Here is a 23,215-nt window from a genome sequence, read left to right as displayed (position 1 = left end):
GAAAAGGTAAGACCATTGAGACAGTAAAAGATCTGTGATTGCTGGATTGGGGAGTGAAGGAAAAAATAGAGCACCGAGGATTTTTAGGGCAGTGAAAATGCTCTATATAATACTATAATTTGGGTATATGTTATCACACATTTGTCCAAACCCACAGAATATACAAAGTTAAGGGTGAACCATTATGTAAACTATGGATTTTGGGCGGGGGCAAGGAGTATAAGGGAAATCTCTTGTACCATCCTTTTGATTTTGTTATAAACCTAAAACAGCCAAAAAATCCTAAATTTTTAGAAAACTTTTATGGGATAGAGTTTACTAGTGAGAATCCAAAGCCAACCCAGAAAGCCAGCAAAATAATTCCTTCTGTAATGCCAAGGTGAAAGATCTTAAAATAAAAATTGGTGCTAATCTAAAAGCATGGGAGAGTCTATAAGATCAAGGGTGAGAAGGGTAAAATGGAATAGGGTCAGTGCTTCAGGGCCAGTTGCTCAGGGTCTAAGAATAATAAAATAGTTTTATTTTTCATTTAGGCTTGATGACCAGTGATGGTAGAATATGTGAAAATTTTTGGAAGATCAAAAATAAATAACAAAAAGAAACATTTTTTCAAAGAAATAAAGTTTTTATTTTGTTACACAGAGTGTTATGGAAAGTCCAACCTTTCAGAAAGACAGAGATGAACCGCAATGAATTCTATCAGCAGAAAATTTGTAATTCTTATTACCTGACCTGAGCTCTCAGTTCACTTGAGAATCACTCTGCTTTTGTTTAAAGGATGGCTCCAAAGAAATAGAGACTGTGAAGTAACAGACACTTACAAAAGGCAGTTTCTATTGTTGCACAGATTCCATTCTTAGTTTTATACATACTTTTTTTTTTTTCAGAGAGTTTAGTGAGTTTCACAAGCCTTATCATTTCCTCTCCACTTGGAATGCTTTACAAAACAAGCCACACCGTCCTATGGCCTCAGCTAACAAAATGCAGGACTTGTTCTAACAAACAGCATGGAATAGGCTGTTAGCAAACTGTCTGAGGGAGTTGCTGCCTCCCACTCCTCCTGTATCCACAAGCTAGCTCTAGAATCTTTCATAAGATAACATCCCGATGCCAACTATAGATTGAGGACTTTCCATTTTCTCTCTGGGCCCACTTAAGTTTGGGTTTAAAACCCATAGCAGATTTGGAGCACGCAGAGGAGGGTGCCCTGATGTGTCCCAGATTAATTTTTCTCCCTGAATTGGGAGTGTGATGCCTGGTGGCTAAACAAAGCAAATTTGACATTTGCCATGTCAAATGTCTTTTGCTTGTCAAATAGTCTAACAAAGTTTCATAGCTTCATTTCTTTCAAATCTAGGATAAAATTCTGATTTAAAGTTCGGTGTGAGAATTCAATATTCTCATAACACTAATACATGTGTAATTCATAAACTCAGAAAATAGATCTTGGAAAGCAGAAGATTTAAAAGTCTATGGTACTTCATCTTGTAAAGATTTTTGCTATAAGTAATTCTAATAATTTCCAAGCTTTGTTTCTAATGGAATAATAATTTTCTGACTGATTTGGATATTTTATAAGTACATATATGTAGTTATATGTACTTCGAATATGACTAAAAATATTAAGAAAATCTCAGCAAAACTCTTACAATTAGTCTAGATCTCAAACTAATTACATATCTCTGAAGTAAAAGTTTATTAAATTTCTGTTAAGTTGAAATAGAGGTTATATATAAAATATCATTTTCTAACATCAAAATCCCAGTTTACTGCATACAAATTGGATAATTGGACATGAAACACTGTTTCTTTTTCTTTAAACGGCAACAAGAGAAAATATTAGTAATGATGAATTATCCTTATCGGTTTGGCTTGGGTCCAAGCAAAGTATTTATTATATCTCCCTGAAAAGAAAAAATGAAATAATTAGAATGCAATAAAATATAAATTAAGAGGTAAAGGAGTCTTTAAAATGCCATTTAAAATTTATAAATTAGCGATACATATGAAGGGCACCCAATAAGATTGTAAAAAGTAAACAAACCAAAGCAAAATTAAAGAGTAACAGTTACTTCCTAGTATAAACCTGCTTTTTCCTATCAAAGACTCTGTTAAGGGAGTTTGATAAACAACTTTATAAGGATTCGGTTGAGGGATCATTTTGATGGCTCCTGTTTAGCCTTAATATCTAAACCTCAGTTTTCTCATTTATAAAATAGTTTGTGATATTAATGGTATCTTAAGCTCTTTCCTGACCTAGAGTGCTTGATTTAGAGAGAGTTGAATATCTGAATTTCAATGTGGATTTTATGTTTAATTTAATATTAATAATCTTTGTACCAAAGAAGTAAAATAATAATCTGCAAGAGGATGAAACCAAAGATGGTAGGTGTTTTTAAGAAAGATATCATGAAAAGTTGGGAAATGGAAACAAAAGACCAGAGTTTTCTCTACTACACAGTGAAGGTGATCTTAAGAAAATCACCGATATCTGGGAATCATAGTTTCCTGGAATGTATAATAGAAATATTAACAACCAATTTATAAATACCTGTGATGGTATTACATAAGTCAGTCCTATCTTCTAGCCTATACTAAGGAAGACTGACACAAAATCAGTTGCCAAACTTCTTCTCAAACCCACATCTTTCCAGTTCAGTCTCTCACTTGGACTAACATAGATCATTACTGTAATCTGTTCACTGTTGTATCCTTAGCACCTAAAAGAGACCCGGTCACATAGTATATACTCAGTAGATATCTGTTGAATGAATGAACAGTCTATATGTAAATACCAAAGGACAAAGAAAAAAATGGCAAACATTTATATACTGAAACTTAAGAATAGAAATAGTATCCAGGAGTGATTCTCCACAGGCTGCCTCCAGAAAAAAAAAAAAAACAGTTGCTTTGTGCAATGCCCCACTGAAATTAGCTTCTGCTAAGTACTTAAACCGTAATTCTGTTCAACACAAGACTTAGGCCCCCAGCAACCAACCACATCCCATCAGGAGAGGAGGCAGTGCTTCAACAAACAATAATGCTAATGTGGTGGTAAATCCTGTTGACAGCTAGCTCTATCACAAAGTTATCATTGCAAGGCTTGGACCCCGTAGTTCTGATTGTGCCAGGCATCAAGCTGATGTTACCCCTAGCCACTAACCCTGAGTAGGTAGGACAGGAGTGTTACATTATGTCATATCACAGAAATATTCTTTCAGGCAGGTGCCAGAGTTTCGGAAATCATTTTGCTTAAAACATCCACAACCCAAGGATCAAAGTTCTTCTCCTGCAGTGCAAGGCCACAGAGGATAATGGGCAATGTAGGGACAAGAGGGAGCCATGGTCCTATATTTATACCATGGTCCTTGATATACCTCAGTGGGTTTCCACCAATGGATCCTGCTCTGCACACCTGGTTCCTGTGTTACCTTGTACTTTGCCTTTGTAAAACCAATATTCCTGTTGAAGTTCCCTTTGTACCCATCCCTAATCTTGTTTTTCCCTCATCCTCCTCTTCGCAGAGGCAGGCTTTATTATAAATTTGGTGTACATCTTTCTTATAGAATGAAAACATTAGTCTTCCAAAACTTTGATTTACCTTTGGTTAAAATGAATGGAGAAATTAAAGGACATAATGTTACTTGATAAGATATCTTGATAGGAAATAATGATTTGACATTAATTACTTTGAGATTTCAAATTACTATTTGATTATAATTCTTCTCTGAAAAGTTCAGGAAAATTTGTATCAGGTAAGCATGTGTTTGGCTGTAAGTAATACAAAATCTGATTAATAGGATTTTGTTGAATCTCCCAGAAAAATAAACCTGAACCTTTAAAATATAATGACCAAAAGCATGAAAAACATATTTGTATTAGAAAACTGTATTTATTATTAACGCATGGAATATATTTGTTACAAGGAAATTTTGCTCACTAGTTGAAATTGTTAACACACACAATTTGTCAAAAATGTTCAGACTCAGCTTAGCCTTCTACTTCTAGAGCATAGTGCTCAAAATAAAAGATGTCTCAAACCATAAGAGACTCTTAATCTCGGGAAACAAACTGAGGGTTGCTGGGGTATATGTGTGGGGAAGGGACAGGGTGGCTGGCTTATGGACATTGGGGAGGGTATGTGCTATGGTGAGTGCTATGAATTGTGTAAGACTATTATTTCACAGACCTGCACGCCTGAAGCAAATAATACATTATATGTTAATAAAAAAATAAATGAAAGATGTCTCTAATGTGTATATATATAACACATCTTCTTTATCCATTCATCTTGATGGACATTTGGGCTGTTTCCATAATTTTACTATTGTAGATAATGTTGCTATAAACATCAGGATTCATGTATTCCTTTGAATTAGTGTTTTTGTATTCTTTGGGTAAACATCTAGTAGTGCAATCGCTATACCGTAGAGTAGTTCTATTTTAGCTTTTTGAGGAACCTCCATATTATTTTCCAGAGTTGCCCCAGTTTGCATAAAAGAGAATGAAATCTTGCCATTTGCAATGATACAGATGGAGCTAGAGAGTATTATGCTAAGTGAAATAAGTCAGAGAAAGACAAATACCATATGAGTTCACTCATATATGAAATTTAAGAAACAAAGCAAACGAGCATAGGGGAAAAAAGAGAGAGAGAGGCAATCCAAGAAATAGACTCTTTTTTTTTTTAAGATTTTTTATTTATTTATTTGACAGAGATCACAAGAAGGCAGAGAGGGAGGCAGAGAGAGAGGAGGAAGCAGGCTCCCTGCTGAGCAGAGATCCTCCTGAGACCATGACCTGAGCTGAAGACAGAGGCTTTAACCTACTGAGACACCCAGGCACCCCCAAGAAACAGACTCTTAACTAGAGAGAACAATGGTTACTAGAGGGGAGGTGGAGGGAGTGATGGGTTAAATAGGTAATGGGGATTAAAGCGTGTACTTGTGATGAGTACTGGGAGATGTATGGAAATGTTGAATTACTAAATTCTGTACCTGAAACTAATAATCAACTGTATGTTAACTAACTGGAATTTAAATTAAAACTTTAAGGTAGTTAGGAAAATCTCCTTAAATGTCCACAGTCAGTATGCATGTCAGCCAGTAGAGAAAATAATCTCCAAAACTACTTGGAATGCTTCATTTGTTTCTTTATTGGGAAAACCTATTTTTACCCTGAGAAGAATAATAATTATATATAGAAATAATGCAGCAAATCAAACATATAATTTTAATAATTTTTATTAAGGAACTAATATATATTTGGCATTTTAAATATTCATTATTTTTAAGAGAATTTGCCATTGTTAGATTGTCTCACAAATAAATTTCTCTTTTTTTTTATGTTACGTTAGTCACCGTACAGTGGTGTTCAATTAGAATTAATTTAAATGTATAATTGGGTAATTGATTTAGACTCACAATTATAGATTGAAATATTACTACTTTGTAAAAAGCATTGGAACATTTAAGAAAATTTAAGATTCATCATATTCAACATTTAAAATTTATTAAATTAATAAGAATTCCTTAAGTATCAGATTTGCTTCCCCATAAAGCAATTGAAGTACTTAAAAATCTATATTAAATTTATAAGTTAAACTTAAAGGATTTAATGGAACTTAATTATTGTAAAAGCTTGTTGGAAATAGGTATTAAAATTTGCTGGACTTATAAACAGAATAATAAAATATATTATCTAAATGTAAGAGCTTAAGATGAACTAAGATTTTTAAAAATTTTATAAAATACTTGAATGTGAACATTTTAAGCAAAAGGAGACTGAGTAATCATCTCCATATACAAAGGAAATATTAAAGATGAAGGAAAAAATAAAGAAAGGAAAAACACCTCACATTTCTACCTTATACATGTCTCCTAATAACACATGTACAAGACATGCTCTATGTTATCATTGACTCATATGGTATTGGAATTTTCACTTTTACTGAATTGCTCTCCAAAGAGGTTATGCTAATTCATATTCCCATGACCCTTGCATAAAAGTTCCTAATTCCCTACAACTTTGCTAATACTTGATATTGGCTACTATTTCACTTTTTGTAAATCTAATCAGTTTGTACTGATATCTTACACAATTTCAATTGTATATTTCTTCATTACTAGTGAGAATGAATGTTGCTTAAGTTTAATTTTCCAGTTTCTTTCCTATGAATTAGGATTTTATACATTTGTCCATTTAAAATATTGAATTCTTCTTATCCTTTAATAGGAGTTCTTTATACATATTAGACATTATGTCTTTTATAATCTCAGAAATTTATTCTTTTTTTTTTCTTTTTTTTTTTTAAAGATTTTATTTATTTATTTGACAGAGAGAGATCACAAGTAGACAGAGAGGCAGGCAGAGAGAGAGGGAAGCAGGCTCCCTGCTGAGCAGAGAGCCCGATGCGGGCCTCGATCCCAGGACCCTGAGATCATGACCTGAGCCGAAGGCAGCGGCTTAACCCACTGAGCCACCCAGGCGCCCAGAAATTTCTTCTTTTAATCTGTTTCTTTTAATGTGGCATAAACAGAATCCTAAACAGAAAGTGTAGAGGTACACTTTTAAATAAAGTAGCCAAGGAAGATATCACCAAGAAAATGACTGATATTTGAGCAAAGACTTGAAATAAGTGGAACTGGATTTTAGAAGGAGAAATGACAAGCAAGCAATTATCTATCTATCTATCATCTATCTGACATTTACAGTCCATGTGGTTGGGGTAAAACTCCACCGTCTACGTGTGACCCAAATCTAATTAATACACCTGACTTTCCTGGCCACGTTTCTCTCTGGTTGGATCTTTTTCTTTTCTGATCCTATTATAAATTATGCTATAATTAATTTCTTTGATTACCTTTATTGATATTTCTATAGAATAGAGCTTCAGGAACATGACAGTCTTGGTTTAGATTGCCAAATTGCTTCCAAAGAAGTAATACCACAATATTCTAACATTTCTCTGTGTAAGAGAAAACCTATCTTATCAAATGTTTGCCAATACTGAGAAGTCCTAATAAATTAAAAAAAAAAAAAAAAAAAAAACTTGTAGTGCCTGCGTGGCTCAGTTAATTGAGCATCCAACTCTTGGTTTCTCCTCAGCCATGATCTCATGGGTCACTGGGATCAAGCCCCTACTTGGGCTCCATGCTCAGCAGGTAGTCTGCTTGAAGATTCTCTCTCTGTGTCCTTCCCCCCTCATGCTCTCTCTCTAAAATAATTAAGTCTTCAAAAAAAATTTTTAAATAAAAAGGAAGAAATCTTTTCCTTCTCTAAAAAAAGCTTTGTTAATTTCATATATGAGAAAGCTACCACATTTTAATTTAATGTAATAAATTTTTATTTCTTAAATTATCAATGAGGTTTAATTTTAAAATATATTTACTAGCTATTTTGGGGGAATGAACTATTTCTGACCATTACCCACTCTTCTATTATAGTCTCAGTGTATTTTTCTTATGGATTTTTGCATATTTAAAATATTTTAACATGTTTATCATACTCATGGTAATATTTTCCAGATTATCCCATAAAATAATAATTTAAACATAAAAAAATAAAAAATTAAAGGGCTACCTGGGTGATGCAGTTGGTTGAGCGACCACCTCCTGGTTTTAGCTCCTGTCCTTATCTCAGGGTTGAGAGATTAAGCCCTGAGTCTGGCTCTAAGCTAAGCACAGAATCTGCTCAAGGTTCTCTCTCCTTCTCCCTCTGCCCCTCCCCGCCTTGCACAAGCATGAGTGCACACCCTCCCCCTCTCCCTCTCTCAAATAAATAAAAAAATCTTTAAAAGACAAAAGACAAAATTTTAGAAAAACAAAAAATTGAAAAGCTACCTTAAAAATAATGGGCAGCTAGTAATACCGATTGTCAAACTTTTACAAGGAAGTTTTCATATTTGAAGATCAGAGTAAGGGAATAGGCTAACACTACAGAAACAAAAAAACAAATGCCTATTTTGGGAACATTGGATAATATCAAAAATATCATTTCTTGTAAGTCTTTGAATATTTGCAGTAATCTTCTTCAGCTATATTCAACAACTATTAAAACCCAACAGTATATTAGACACAACTTAAAGTTATTCCACACATTTATAATTATTATGCTATAGCAATATTGTTCTCATTTTACAGAAAAAAAAAAAAACCATGAGGCTCAAAGAAAATAAGCCTAGTAGATATCATGCTGAGTAGTAGCAACTCTCGAGACTTACGTTCTTCCTACTGCATTACACTTAAGATAGTTAAGAAATGTAAATTCCTTGTATGATACAAAATTACACAAAATAACATAAACTTTTGACTTTTAAGTCTTACCCGGCCAGAATCCAAAGTAGTGGGCATATTTCTTAGTTCATACACAGCAACCTGTCCATCACTGTCGCCCACTAGAAGGCAATCTGTTTGTTTGGCAAAGAGAACAGTTGTGAACTTGATTCCAGGGTTAGCAACATTCACAATGAGAGGATCCAAGCTGTAATAAAATACTTTACTTGTAAATTCAGTTGTTGTTAATACATTCTTTTTGTATACGGATTAAGAAAAGTCAGATATTTTCTGGGATTTCATGTGACAAAAACAAAACAAAATAACCATCTTACTTAAGTAAGTTTCCAAAGTCAAAATAACGGCTTCTCAACTCCTTATTCGATCAAAACTTTCTTTTCTTCAGTGAACTAATTTCAAATAAATAAATTCAGGAAGTTCATAATTAAGATGTACACTCATAAGTTTAAACTCCTGTGCTGGGTAACTATGTATTAACTTGGCTAGGCTACGATATTCAGTTGTTTGGTCAACATTCATCTACACTTTGCTGTGCAGGTATTTTGTTTAGATGGGATTAACATTTACTGATCAGTAGAATTTGGAACAAAGCAGCTTACCCTCCATAGTGCAGGCAGACCTTATTCAGTTTGATGAAGACCTTAAGAGAAAAGACTGAGTTCCCTGAAGGGGAATAAAATTCTGCCTCCAGTCTTCCTTCAGACTCCTGACTGCAACATGGATTTCTGATGGAAACTCTAGCCTGCCAACCTGTACCACAGACTGGGCACTTGCCAGGCCTCATAGCCATGTGAGCCAATTCCTTAAAATAATTCTCTTTCTCTCTTTTTATTGCATCTCTATCTCTGGAGAACCCTCACTAACATGACTTCTTAAGTAGTAAATGTCTTTTTTTTTTTTTTTGCGGTAAAGTACATTTTTTATTCTGCATAGTTAATGTACAAAATATCCCCACTTCCCTCGAGAAACACTATCAGCTAAAACACACTCTGATGAACACTGAATATTAAAACATTTTATGACACTATAAATTGACTAGAAGTGAACACAAATACATACTCTTCAATTTTCAATATGCTAATACATCACATTGATAATATGAAGAAAAATATTTGGATTTATTTTTATTTATTTTTTTTTTTTTTAAAGATTTTATTTATTTATTTGTCAGAGAGAGAGAGGGAGAGAGAGCAAGCACGGGCAGACAGAATGGCAGGCAGAGGCAGAGGGAGAAGCAGGCTCCCCGCTGAGCAAGGAGCCCGATGTGGGACTCGATCCCAGGACGCTGGGATCATGACCTGAGCCGAAGGCAGCTGCTTAACCAACTGAGCCACCCAGGCGTCCCTGGATTTATTTTTAAATTCAAAATTCTTCTGGTTGTTCATCACGGAGGGGTCTTAGAGGTGAAAACATAATCAAATTACCACCAAAGGAAATGTGTCTGGCATGATCTTGATGTCTCCTCTCCACCTGAGTGAATGTATTACTGAAGTTTAGGCCCCGCGAATCAAGAAGATGGCATTCAGTAGTAAGACTTTTAATATCAAATACTGACTGAGAAATTTTAGTCTTCTCTTCCTGTAAGATGTCATTTTGTGATGGTATAATTTTTTCAGGGCTGCTCATCAAAACATCCTGTGCTGTGACTGAAGAATGTAGCTCCATCCCTTCTACACCATCTGGAATTTCTTCCTTTTTATTAGTATTAATATCATCTGCCACTTTACCAGCAAGTAGAGGCAAATTCATTCTTTCACTGGGTAAACAATCCGCCTCAAAGTTTATCTTGTTTGCATCATAATTTACTTCAATTAAATCTTGTAATCCAGAACGGTGAGCTTCTTCTATGCTATTCCTGTTTTTAGGAATAGTTGAAAACAAAGTCTCCTTATCGACATGCTCACTTTTGGTACCTTGAGGATCAGGATTCTGTGGTGACATCATTTGTCTTAGATGATCCATCTCAGCCCTGCACTCAGTCACACCTTTGCTGACAGACTTAGGTGTCCTATGTCTTTGAGAAAGACGTTCAGAAGAGATAGAAAGTCCTGAGAAGGATTTAACAGGACTTTCGATTCTGAAAAATCCAGCATCAAACACTATTTTATCAACTTCCTTTGGCATTACAGAGGACGCTGCCTCCACAGGTTCTTCCTGCTTCATCCTCTCTCTCATCGCATTTTTTATGGCAGCGAGGCGATTTCTAGCTGCAATTCTTCCGCCATCGTCCTGTTTGGGCTTACTTGCTACCCCTGAGACAACTTTCTTCCGAACAACTTTTTTGCTTATATTATTATTGTTCTGCCATCCAGATTCCTCAAGTTTGGTCAAATTGTTGAATTTTTGGTTTACATCTTCTATCTGAAAACTAACCATATCCCAAAATCCATCCAGATCTGTACAGGTAGTCTCCTTTTCACCTCATTTATATTCACAATTGTCCACCAGTCCTTCAAACTGCTTGAACCTTTCTTTCATAAGGAGTCTTGTTTGCCCAACTGCTGTCCGAATGAGATCTTTAGCATCATCTGGAATGTCCAATTCAAGCTTCCTGTCCCACTCAAGGCAGTGCGAAGTTAATTTCTCAGTTTCTGACTGAAGAATATTTCTGAAATATGGCACATCATGGTGGGGCTGAGATACCTGATCTTTATTTATTTCAAGTGATGGGACTTCTTTTATTGTAAGGCCATTTGAATTTTTAGTAGTCTCATCTTTATTTAAGACATGTTCTTTATTCCAAACTGTTAGAGAACCCAAAGTACACTGTAGTTTATCTGAATCTTGATGTACTATCTGTATAGAGTATGTTTTACACTGTTGAGCCAAAATTTCTTTTGTCACTTCTTGAGTCTTATCAATTGCTGTTTTTAAAGGGGTCCAGGTATAACTGGGTGTCAAGAAAGCATTGGCACTTCTGGGAGTCATAGGTGTTACTTGATAGGTCTTTAGGCCATCCAGCGGCTGAAACATAAAATCCTGAGGTGCAAAGGAATTCTTCCCTTTCATTTTTGCAGTGTTTGTCTTCGGTAAGTTCTCCATCTTTGGTAAGATTCCATCTGGATCCATTCTCTTTGTTGCACTGGTTTGTGAACCCAAAGTATTTTCTTCACTATTGACTTTGAAAGAAATGACCTTGTCAGGTTTTGTTTCTATCTTTTTGGCAGGTCTTCCTTGATTTTGTGTCTTTCTTTCTGTTTCATTATCATTAGTAGCTCTTGCAACTGGCTTTTCTGTTGTAGTAGAGGAGACGGTTCTGGCAATCTGCTTTGCTGCCTGAGTGGCTGATCGAGTCATTCTCATGGATGTGGTCATTATGGGCTGTGTGACTTTTTTCTCTTTGTCCAACACTTTTCTTTCAGAAGTTTGTTTCTGACCAGGTCGGAATGTTCGAACATCACTCCCATTATTAATCTTAGTCTGCTCCATTTGGTCTTTGGCCTTTGACCTTGTAATCCGTTCAGAAGATGGAACAGCCTTTCTTGGCTCAGCTTTCATAGTCATCTGGTTTGATAACAGAAAACAAGGCATATCAGGTCTATAAAGACCCACTTTAAATACTCCTCGTTTAGCTTTCTCTCTCTGCTCTTTCAATTTCTGAAGCTGCTTTTCTTCTTTATATTTTTGGAGCATTTGCTTTCATTGATCACCTAGAAGAGTTTTCACTGACCTTGGCTTGACACTGGCCTTTTCTGGAACAAGCTTTTGACATGTCTCATCTAATTCAAGAAGAATTCTACTTTCCAAGGTTGGAATGTTGACATCTTTCAAACCAAAGTGTCTATTTCGTTCATATTCCTTATGCCTGTTTTCTTTTTGAGACAGTGATTTCCTATGAGCAATTTTGGTTCTAATCATGTCGATACTTAAATCCTTTCTGTGTCGACTGGCAAAATGTGATGAAGACATCCTGAGACAGCTTTTGGAGTAAAACCTCAACTGAACTAAAAGTAAAGGAACCTTTGGGTCTGATGGACACTGCCGCCTCAGAAGCAGAAACAGAGGTCCGTAATCCAGAGCTCCGCAAAATTCAAACTTCCCGCACCGAGCCTCTGATTGGAGGGGTTTTCAGTAGTAAATGTCTTTTAATAGAAGGATATTTTGATCCAAATGAACCTCCGGAACATAAGAGAATACTTCGAACAAGAACTTTTTCTGTTCCCCATCATCTAAAGCAATCTAGTGACACCCTACAAACAACAGAAGCAGTAACTTGTATATGTCTAAAGAAATGTCCTGAGAACCACCGTTTTACCAAAAAAACTAAAATCAGAGGTGGGATGAGTTAAGTAATCATTTTATACATTAGTCATCTCATATTCAAATATAAATTGCTTTGTGATGTAATCTCTGGTTTGGGGTTCAAACCATTTCATAGTAGAAGCCATGACAACGTTTTAGAGTTATTTAATTTTTAACTTCTAGGGGGGAAAAATGCCATTAAGAATAAGCCCACTGAATTTTTTGTCACTTATTTTAAGAACGAATGTATTTCCCTGATTCTTCTGCTAATAACTAGCATAAAAATCTACAGTATTTTCCAACTGAAGAAGTAAAATCACAAACACTTTATTCCTATACGGTATAAATTGTCATTTTAAAATGAAAGATGGGTCTAGAGGATACTCTAAACTTTGGTGTAACACCTTAAATTAAATTTCAGTTAAATGCATTAAATTAAAAATTTTAATTAAATGCATGGCCCTGGGTACCTGGGTGGCTCAATCAGTTAAGTGTCTGTCTGCCTTTGGTTCAGGGCCTTCCATTCAGGTCATGATCTTGGAGTCCCAGGATCAATCAGGCCGCACTGGGCTCCCTGCTCAGTGGGGAGTCTGCTTGTCCCTCTCCCCTTCACACTGCTTGTGCTCTCTCTCTCATTCTCTCGCACTCAAATAAATAAATAAATAATCTTTTAAAAAAATTCTTAAAAAATAAAAATAAATGCATGGCCCTTTGAATATGTTTTAAAACAAGGTAAAAGGGGCACCTGGGTGGCTCAGGGGGTTGAAGCCTCTGCCTTTAGCTCAGGTCATATTCCCAGGGTCCTGGGATTGGGCCCCACATCGGGCTCTCTGCTCAGTAGGGAGTCTGCTTCCTTTCCTCTCTCTGTCTGGCTCTCTGTCTGCCTCTCTGCCTACTTGTGATCTCTGTCTGTCAAATAAATAAATAAAATCTTTAAAATAAATAAATAAATAAAACAAGGTAAGAGGATACATAAATATTATTAAAAAATAATTATTTTGTTCCCTTTATCTCTCTGCAGAAAATCTTCAGTTAAAAACAATTAGCTGCCTCTCTGCATTCTTCCATAAAGTGGGCAATGAAAATTCAAGGTAGCTATGATATCTTACATCAGCCTGTAAAAGTTTGAGATGAATAAGGTAATGTATCTTCATTTAAATATGTTTAAAACCATATATGCGGGGCGCCTGTGTGGCTCAGTGGGTTAAGCCTCTACCTTCCACTCAGTTCATGATCCTAGGATCTGGGATAGAGTTCCTCATTGGGCTTCCTGCTCAGTGGGAAGCCTGCTCCTCCCTCTCCCACTCTCTCTGGTTGTGTTACCCCTCTCACTGTGTGTGTCTCTCTCTGTCAAATAAATAAATAAAATCTTAAAAAAAATAAAACCACATATGGTCTAAGTAATTAAAATGAATATAGCATCCTCGCATATATCTTTTATTTGTAAAGGACTCTCATAGTGTAGACCATTATTGTTTTAAAGTAACTACAATTCCCTCTAACCAATACCAAAACTGCTTCTATAAGAACTATTACCAAGAAAAGCATTAACACTTACGTGCTGACGTGAAGGTCCCAAATCTCCACTCTGCTTTCATTTGCAGCTGCAAATATATAGGAGGATTTTGGAGACCAGGCAACATCGTAAACAACAGAAGTTGTTGGATAAAAGCTCAAAAAGGGTGTGGTGCTCTCCTGTTGCCATATAATAACACCCCAATCTGCAGAACAGCTTAAGAACACATCATGACAAAATGGGTTCCATGCTATTTTATACACTGGGCCCTAGAATTAGAAAAACAAATTAAGATACATAAGTAAATAATATTGAACATCTTATACTTTAAACATCACCAGCAAATTAAAAATGCTAAGCTTTCTAGAAGATTTATGCACCATGCATTATCATATATCATTTTAGCTGAGAGTAAGGTCATAGATAGAATCTTCCCTAAATTATGCCTTATGGAGACATAAAAATATACTTGTCACAATACTAACTAAATATTAATACATATTTTACCTATTTGCTTTAAAAATATAAGATTTTTTTTTTTTTTATGAGGGAGAAAATGCTGAAACCCATAGATGGAACAACGCAAAAGATACAGAAAATAAGTATATGCCAGACACCTTTTTACTTTGGGATCAGCATGTTATCATAAGCAAAGCTTTTCAGAAATCATTTAAATTCCATAACTTGAAGAAGAAATCAAGAATATCTCGAAGCAAGGGGTGCCTGGGTGGCTCAGTCAGTTAAGTGTCCAACTCTTGATTTCGGCTCAGGTCATGATCTCAGAGTCATGAGATCAAGGCCTGTGTCAGGGTCCATGCCGAGCATGGACCGAGCACTTCCTCTCCCTCTGCCTCTCCCTGCACCACCCCTACTGGCTTGCATTTTCTCTCTCTCTCTCTCTCAAAGAGGAAAAAAAGAAGAATATCTAGAAGCCAAATAAGATGCCCCACATGTGATCAATGGTTTACATACAAGAAAGCACTTAATTCAAGTTGGTAATGCTAACTCTGAAGTTGTAAATTTACTGCATGTTAAAAGTACTGTATATAATGTTATTTTTTCAGAAGTAATAAAAGATAAAATTTCCATACCTACTCTAATTAAACTGACCTTATGTCCTCCGTAGGTATCTAGGTATTGCTCATTATACGAACAGGAACATTTGTGAATATGACCTTCTTCAGTGCCAGCCAAATAGATATTTGTATCCTAAAATACAAAAAATTAAAATGTATTGGCTTGTGATACATTACTAAATGTGCTAAATAGAAAATCAGATCCCAGGTGCCTGGGTGGCTCAGTGGATTAAAGCCTCTGTCTTTGGCTCAGGTCATGATCCCAGGGTCCTGGGATCGAGCCCCACATCCAGCTCTCTGCTCAGCAGGGAGCCTGCTTCCCTCTCCCTCTTTCTCTGCCTGCCTCTCTGCCTACTTGTGATCTCTGTCTGTCAAATAAATAAATAACATCTTTAAAAAAAATCAGATACCTCAAGATCTATTAAAATCAACTGTAGAACTAAAGTTAGAAATACTGTCTTGATCATGGTTGTCTGTTGTCTTTTTCTTTCTACAATAATTTTATAATAATTAAACTACCTGAAGGACTACAGTGCAAAGAAAATATAGACTGGTTCTTTGCTGGAATAGAGGGAAGAACTTAGATCCTTTTTTAGAAATTAAATGGACAAGCACTGGCTTAAAATAAGGAAGAAAATTTCTTCTTCTTTTTTTTTTTTTTTTTTTAAGATTTTATTTGTTTAACAGACAGAGATCACAAGCAGGTAGAGAGGCAGGCAGAGAGAGGAGGAGGAAGCAGGCTCCCTGCTGAGCAGAGAGCCTGACAAGGATCCTGGGATCATGACCTGAGCCAAAGGTAGAGGCTTTAAACCACTGAGCCACCTAAGCACCCCAGGAAGAAAATTTTCTAATTTATTGTTCCCTAACTATGGAACTAGCAATCTAGGAAAATAGTAAGTGTTCTTTCATTAGAACTAGTCAAAGAGAAGAACAGATGACTTAACAATAACTATGTATATAATGTTGAAGAAATGATTCTTGCTTGGAATGAAAGGTTGAACTGAATGGAATCTCAAGCATTTTTAACTTGTACTATGTATGTACTAAATAGAGATTTTTAAGTGATATTTCCTACTGTGAAGTCATAGTTAAAAGGTCTGAAAGCCAGACTCTATGTCCAGGCTGTGTAGAATCAGTATCACCTGGGAGCATTTCAGAGATGCAAAATCTCAGGCCCTACCCCAGACCCACGGAATCAGAATCTGCATTTTAACAAGATTCTCAAGTAATTTGTATGCACATTAAAATTTGAGACACACTGCTCTAGCATGTACCAGTACTTAAGAATGCAACTACTAGATCATGGAATATAAGTAGTTTTAAATAACACAATAAAACACAATTTTTTTCCCAAACTAGTATTACCAATTTATATTCAGCAGTATATAGAAGTTCCCTTTGATGCACATTCTCATCAACAGTTGGGTTATGTTAAAGAAATCTTAAATTTTGCCATTATATGAGATATAAAATTATACCTAAAGTTTTTAGGCCCCATTTTTTTGAATAGTAACAAGGTTGAGAACATTTTTATGTTACTGGCCATTTGTATTTCTTCTTCTGTTTATGTCTCTTAACTATGTTACTCATTATACTTTTTATATTTATTTACATAAAAGTTCTTTATATATTCCATTACATATGCTTTGTCTATTATATATGTTGCAAATATCTTCTCCAAGTGTATGGCTTACCTTTTTACTTTCTTTAGTGTCTTTCGATAAACAGAAGTCCTCCTTTTAATGTAACTGGGTTTATAACTTTTTTAAATATTAGCATTTTTTTGTGCTTTAAGAAATTTTTCCTATTTTGAGGTAATAGAAATGTTTTCCTACATCTTCTTCTAGAAGTTTTTTGTGTATGATGGGGTAGGTATCTAATTCCATTTTTATATGGATAATGATTATCCCAACACCATTTATAAATTAGTTATCTTTCTCTATAGAGCAAGGTCACTGTCTAGAGCTGTTTTAGTCAGTCTATAAAATCTGAGATTTCCATTCGAGAGATGTATTGGGGAACAATCTCTTTGAAAGAAACAGAAATGGGCAAAGATTCAAGTTGAACTATGATGCAGTTGCAAAAGAGGGTTCAGCCCAACCTCTAAGAAGTTCTGGAGTTGAGATAGCACTAAGGGTCCTGCCTCCAGGACATGTTAAACCACCATCTTCCACCACCACCAATAAACCAGTGAAGCAAAATGACAGACTCAAACCAAACCATATCAAAATCAAACTAAACTTAAATAGTCTAAACTATTAACACACACAAACTATAAACACAATTAAAAGGCAGGCTTTGTAAGTTTAGATTAAAAAAAAAAAAAGCAAGACCCAACTATATGCGACCAACAAGAAATGTACTTTATTTTTTTTTTTAAGATTTATGTGTTTATTTGACAGAGAGAGATCACAAGTAGGCAGAGAGGCAGGCAGAGGATGGGGGGGGAATCAGGCTCCCTGTTGAGCAGAGAGCCCAATACAGTGCTCGTTCCCAGGACACTGAGACCATGACCTGAGCCGAAGCCAGAGGCTTAAGGCACTGAGCCACCCAGGTACACCAAGAAATGCACTTTAAATATATATATATATATATATATATATATATATATATATATATATATATATATGTTAAATGTAAAAGATGGAAAATGATTTAAGAAACAAAACAAACAAACATGGTGGGATGAGGGGGAGTTGGCAGGGAATGAGAGGAAAACCAAGAAATAGACTCTTCACTACAGAGAATAAACTGATGGTTACTAGAGAGGAGATGGGTAGGGGGATGGATTAAATAGATGATGGGTACTAAGGAGGGCACTAGTTGTGAAGAGCACCAGGTGTTGTATGTAAGTGTTGATTCACTAAATTCTATACCTGAAACTAATATTATACTATACGTTAGATGGAATTTAAATAAAATTTTTTTAAAAAGATATACTACGCTAACACTGTTAAAAGAAAGCTGGGTGGCTACATTAACATCAGACTAAGTTGATTTCAGAGTAAATAATATTACCAGTTATAAACAAGCCACTTTATAATGACAAGAGATTTGATTAATCAAGAGAACATAAGAATCTTACACATATATCTAGAACAAAGCTTCAAGCTACACTAAGCAAAAACTGATAGAATTACAAGGAAAAACTAGATAAATCCACAATTATGGCCAGAGATTTCAATACCTTTCTCTTTATAATTGATGGAAGAAATGGGCAGAAAATGAGGAAGGACATAGTCAACTTGAACAATGCTTTCAACCAATTTAACCTGATTGTCATTCATAGAACACTCCACCCAACAGCAGCAGAATATATATTTTTCTTAAGTGTACAGCGAAATTTACATGTAAGTTTCACATTCTGGGCTTTAAAACAAATCTCAATAAGTTCAAAAGGATTCAGTATAAAGAGTTCACCTCTGATCATGATGGAATTGAATTAGAAATCAATAACAGAAAGATCCTTGGAAAAGCACCAAATATTTAAACACTAATTAGTATGCTTTTCAATAATCCACCCATCAAAAAAAAAAAATCAAAGGAGAAATTAGAAAGTATTCCGAATAGAATGAAAATGAACATACAATATATTAAAGTTTGTGGGATGCTGCCAAATCAGTACTTAGAGAAAAATTATAACACAAATCCCTCTATTCATAAAAGAAGAAAAGTCACAAATCAATGATCCCAGCTTCCACTTTAAAAAGCTAGGAAAAGAAGAGCAAATAAAACCAAAGTAGAAGAAAGAAAAGATCAAATTGGAAATCAATTATATAGAAAACAGAAAAACAGTAGTGAAATAAAGAGAAATCAAAAGCTGGTTCTTTGAGATCAATAACATTGATAAATTTCTAGCCAGACTAAAGAAAAAAGAAGAGAGAAGATATAAATTACTAATAGAAGGAATTAAAGAGGTGATATCACTATAATAGTCTATAACTATTAAGGGATACTAAGGAAATATTACTATGCCACTAAATTTAGTAACTTAGATGAAATAAATTCCTTTACAGACACAAATTACCAAAGTTCACTCAAGAGGAACTGATAATAATATAATGATAACCCAATATCTATTAAAAATTTGAATTTCTAGTTAAAAGTTAAAAATCTTCCCCCCCAAAAAAACTCCAGTCCTAGATGGTTTATTAATTCCATCAAACATGTAATGAAGAAATAATGCTAATTGTATGTAAATTCTTTCAAAAAAGTAAAAAGGGAATACTTTTCAATTCATTCTGTAGGATTATCCTAATACCAAAACCAAACAAAGAAAATAAAACTATAGATAGATATCCCTTACAAACAAAGAAGAAAAATCTTAAACAAAATTTTAGTATACCAAATCCAACAGTAGGTTAAAAGTATAAATCATGATCAAATGGGATTTAGTTCAGCAACAAAAATTTAAAAATCAATGCAATTTATAATATTAACAAACTTAGAAAGAAAAACTATAGAATCATCTCCATAGATGTAGAAAAAGTGTTTGACAGAAACCTAACATCCATCCCTGATAAAAGTCTCATCAAATGGTAATGTAATGGGTTCTCCTCAATGTGACTGATTGCATCTACAGAATGCTTGCATCATACTTACATCATACTTAATAGTAAAAGGACTGAAAAATTTAAAAAATTTAAAAAATAATTTAAAAAAAATAGTAAAAGGACTGAATGCTTTCTCCCTAAGATCAGAAACAAGAGAGGGATGTTTGTTTTCACCACCTCTATTCATCATTGTGCTGGAAGTTCAAGCCCGCATAATCAGGAAAAAAAAAAGAAATAAAAGGTAATCAGATGAGAAAGGAAGAGGCAAAACTCTTTACTTACAAACTACATGATTATCTCAAAGTCTTTATGCCAAGGACATTTCAAGGACATTTCTCAATCCAGCACCATTGATATTTTGGGTCAGCTAATAATAACAATAATAATAAATATAATAAAATTATCATTATCATTATCCTTCTCCTCTTTCTTCATCCCCTCTCCTTCCTTTCTTCTTCCCCTTCCTCTTCTCCTTCCTCTTCTCCTTCCCCTTCCCTTTTTCTTTCTCCTTCTTCGGTGCAGAGGAAGACAGAGTTTCCTTGTACATTGTAGGATATTTAGAAGGATCCCTGGCCTCTGCCCACTAGATGCCAATAGCTTTCCTTCCCATGTCCTACCTCTTAGGGCTGAAACAACCAAAAATAGCTCAAGACATTGTGAAATGTACCCTGGTGGTGAAACATGCCCCTCTCTGCCAACACGGAGAACCACTGTTCCAGAGTCAAGGTGAAATGTGATTACAAGAATTTGAGAAGGAAAGCAGCTAAGAATACAACTACAGCAGTAGAAGTGAAACATAATAAAGGCTTGAACTACATTAGCAATGAGTAGGCTTGGACTGAAAGAAGTAGGACAGTAAGACTTAAATATCATTGGGATGATAGGGTAGAAAAGAGTAGGAGCTCAAGGTTTGGTTTGCATAATTAGGTGGATGATGGTATCACCAAAAAAGATGATCATAGTACATATAACAGAAAACATATAGGATATGTTTCCTTAGATGTCTGTCATAGTTACTGAGTTTTCTGATTCCAAAGAACTTCCAGATAAAAAGAATGAGAAAAAGTAGAACTTCGTTAACTGCCCTTTGATTTGATTCTGGGCTTGTAAGCATGAACTTAACTGGTCTTCCTGATCCTCAGAATCATGAGTTACCACTCACATTGGAATAGAGGACTATGCACTAGTTTTGGTTTTATCAATATGATAAAGGAGCAGAACGCCCAAGAGGAGCAAGGAGGGGCATCCAAGTTAAACATGAACTTGTAAAGGGAATCCTTCCACAGTTCCTCAGAAATACAGACCTTTCCTCTAGAAAGCAGATAAAGACATGGTACAGCCAACTGGAATGTGCCATTCTACCTTAGTTTGGCAGCTATGTCTACATTTGCTTTATTTTTACTTACAACGTATAACATTTATTAACATGCTAAGACTTTGTCTTGCTTTATATCTTAGTACATTTCAATTACTGGAAATTGTTATATGCAAAGTAAATAATGGACTGAAATAATTTACCTTAGGATGAAAAGCAAAACACATTCCAGGAGCCTGTCGAGATATCAGAGCTTCACCTTTTTTTTCCTTTTCCCCTCCCCTTTTGCTGTTGCTAGTAGTAGTTCGCCTCAAATGCATCAAATCTTTATTTAAAGAAAAAAGATATGTCTTATTTACCACATGAAAAAGTATTGTATATATAATGTGTGTCCCGTCTACAAAGAATAGTATGATTTCTGCCATCTTTTGCATGTGGTTAGGTTAAAATTAGCAAATACCAGAACAAGATGCTCAGAAAAAGCAATGACTAAGCCCTGTTTCTTTCTTATGTAGCCAAACTCAAACTGGTCACCTCTTACACGAGGCTCACTAGGAAATTTAAGGCAGCACATAACAAGAAAGATATTTTAATTGATAGATATATATGTATATATACATTCTTTTTACCATGACAGTCTAGTCCTTTCCGTATCACCCATTTGGAGATTCTTCCATCTGCTGATATAGAAACAAGAATTTCTCTTTTGTCATCACCTGTTGTCCCTCGATCTTGTTCTATCCACTGTAGTTGCCATACAGGTCCCAAATGTTTTTGAGGTGATTCACTAAAATGGAGGAAAGCACTAAATACAGAATCATTGTCATAATTTTTGAAAGGACATGAGTCTAAGTCATAACGACAGCTCCCTGGAGCATTGTGATCTACTTATAGAATGATGACTTTATTGTTCAAAATTGGACTTCCACTCTAAGTATTTCAAAAAACAGGGAAAATAATCATTTTGTCACATAGTATTTTTTGTTATTCACATTTCTTACAAAAGGAAAATTTTACTGCCTCTAATTATATTAACTGCCATAACAGAAATACAAAAGAAAATATTTTCTTTCTTTTCAGAATATATTTTCCTTACTCTCTTCATTTACTTTTTCCTGAATAAGTTATTTAAGTTTACTTTGGACACATTGAGTATAAGTATCTTCACCTTTGTAAGGGTTTTTTTTTTTCATAGCATAAATGAATAAATTATTTAAATCTTACTTAAATAAGCAATTACCTCACCTTTCTTTCTATGTTTCAGGTTTGCTCAGTGACTTGATTCTCTCTATGGTCAAGATTTAACATTTTTCTGAAGAATTAAAATTGCTTCTCAGATTACTGTTTTCCTATAGAATAATGGGCTGCTCTGTTCATAGTACTGACTCTCTGGAGTTTTTTATGCAAACCTTCCAAAGCAATAGTTATGAATCTCTTTAAAATCATATAGTTTTGGGTGCCTGGGTGGCTCAGTTGGTTAAGTGACTGCCTTTGGCTCAGGTCATGATCCTGGAGGCATGGGATGGAGCTCCGCATCAGGCTCTCTGCTCAGCAGGGAGTCTGCTTCTCCCTCCGACCCTCCCCTTCTCGCGCTCTCTCTCTCTCTCAAATAAATAAATAAAATCTTTTAAAAAATAAAATAAAGTCATATAGCTTTGATCATATGGTAAAAGTTATAGACCCTCTTCCCAGAAACAAGCACAAAGGCTTGTGCTTACAAAGCTATGCAAATATTTTCAACGTTAAGCTTAAGAACCCTGCTTTATGCCTATTTTCAGGTCTAGCTAATTATTCAAACACTAATATAAATATACTACTTCATTTTTGCCCCACTGGTATCTGATCTATTATAAAAACCTAATATATTCAATATCTTCCACTTTTAACTTTTTGTTTTCTCAATATCAGTCATTCATTCATTTATTCTTAATCGAACACTTACTATAATCCTATTACATGCCTGATATTATGTGACAGGCTGAGGATACAAAGGTAAGACTTAATCCTTCAAGTTGCTTACAACTCTTCAGGAAGATGTACGTGTATATATATACATATACGTACATATACAGTGTAGTAAGTACTATGATAACTAATACAAATGCACAAAAGAATGGAATGGGAAGGTTACATGGAGGGTGTGACACCAAAGCAATAAAGGGTACAAACTTTCAGTTACAAGATGAATAAGTTTGAGAGATCTAATATGCAGTATGATG

General features: G+C 34.9%; 2 protein-coding genes across 4 annotated transcripts in view; both read right to left on the bottom strand.

Annotated features, from left to right (window-relative positions):
- Positions 1-604: 604 nt before the first annotated feature.
- The window catches only part of DNAI4 (dynein axonemal intermediate chain 4), an 87,885-nt gene continuing 65,274 nt past the window's right edge, over positions 605-23,215 (bottom strand). For all 3 annotated transcript variants that reach the window (XM_047725353.1, XM_047725354.1, XM_047725355.1), the window contains 6 exons: positions 21,626-21,783; positions 21,200-21,321; positions 15,163-15,261; positions 14,095-14,321; positions 8,325-8,481; positions 605-1,904 (listed from right to left, as the gene is read on the bottom strand). In XM_047725353.1, coding sequence (XP_047581309.1) covers positions 1,860-1,904; positions 8,325-8,481; positions 14,095-14,321; positions 15,163-15,261; positions 21,200-21,321; positions 21,626-21,783 — 808 coding nt within the window. In that variant the 3' untranslated portion in view covers positions 605-1,859. The remainder of the gene's footprint in view (positions 1,905-8,324; positions 8,482-14,094; positions 14,322-15,162; positions 15,262-21,199; positions 21,322-21,625; positions 21,784-23,215) is intronic.
- On the bottom strand, positions 9,202-12,337 carry LOC125097583 (disks large-associated protein 5-like). Its single transcript, XM_047725352.1, is given in 2 exon segments — positions 9,202-9,416; positions 9,649-12,337. A coding segment is annotated over 1 exon segment (2,547 nt). The 5' UTR covers positions 12,204-12,337; the 3' UTR covers positions 9,202-9,416; positions 9,649-9,656.

The sequence above is a fragment of the Lutra lutra genome, chromosome 4 (genome assembly GCF_902655055.1).
Source record: "Lutra lutra chromosome 4, mLutLut1.2, whole genome shotgun sequence".
NCBI classification, from domain to species: Eukaryota; Metazoa; Chordata; class Mammalia; order Carnivora; family Mustelidae; genus Lutra; species Lutra lutra.
Note: the sequence above shows the minus strand (reverse complement) of the source record. Positions and strands in the feature narration are given on the sequence as shown.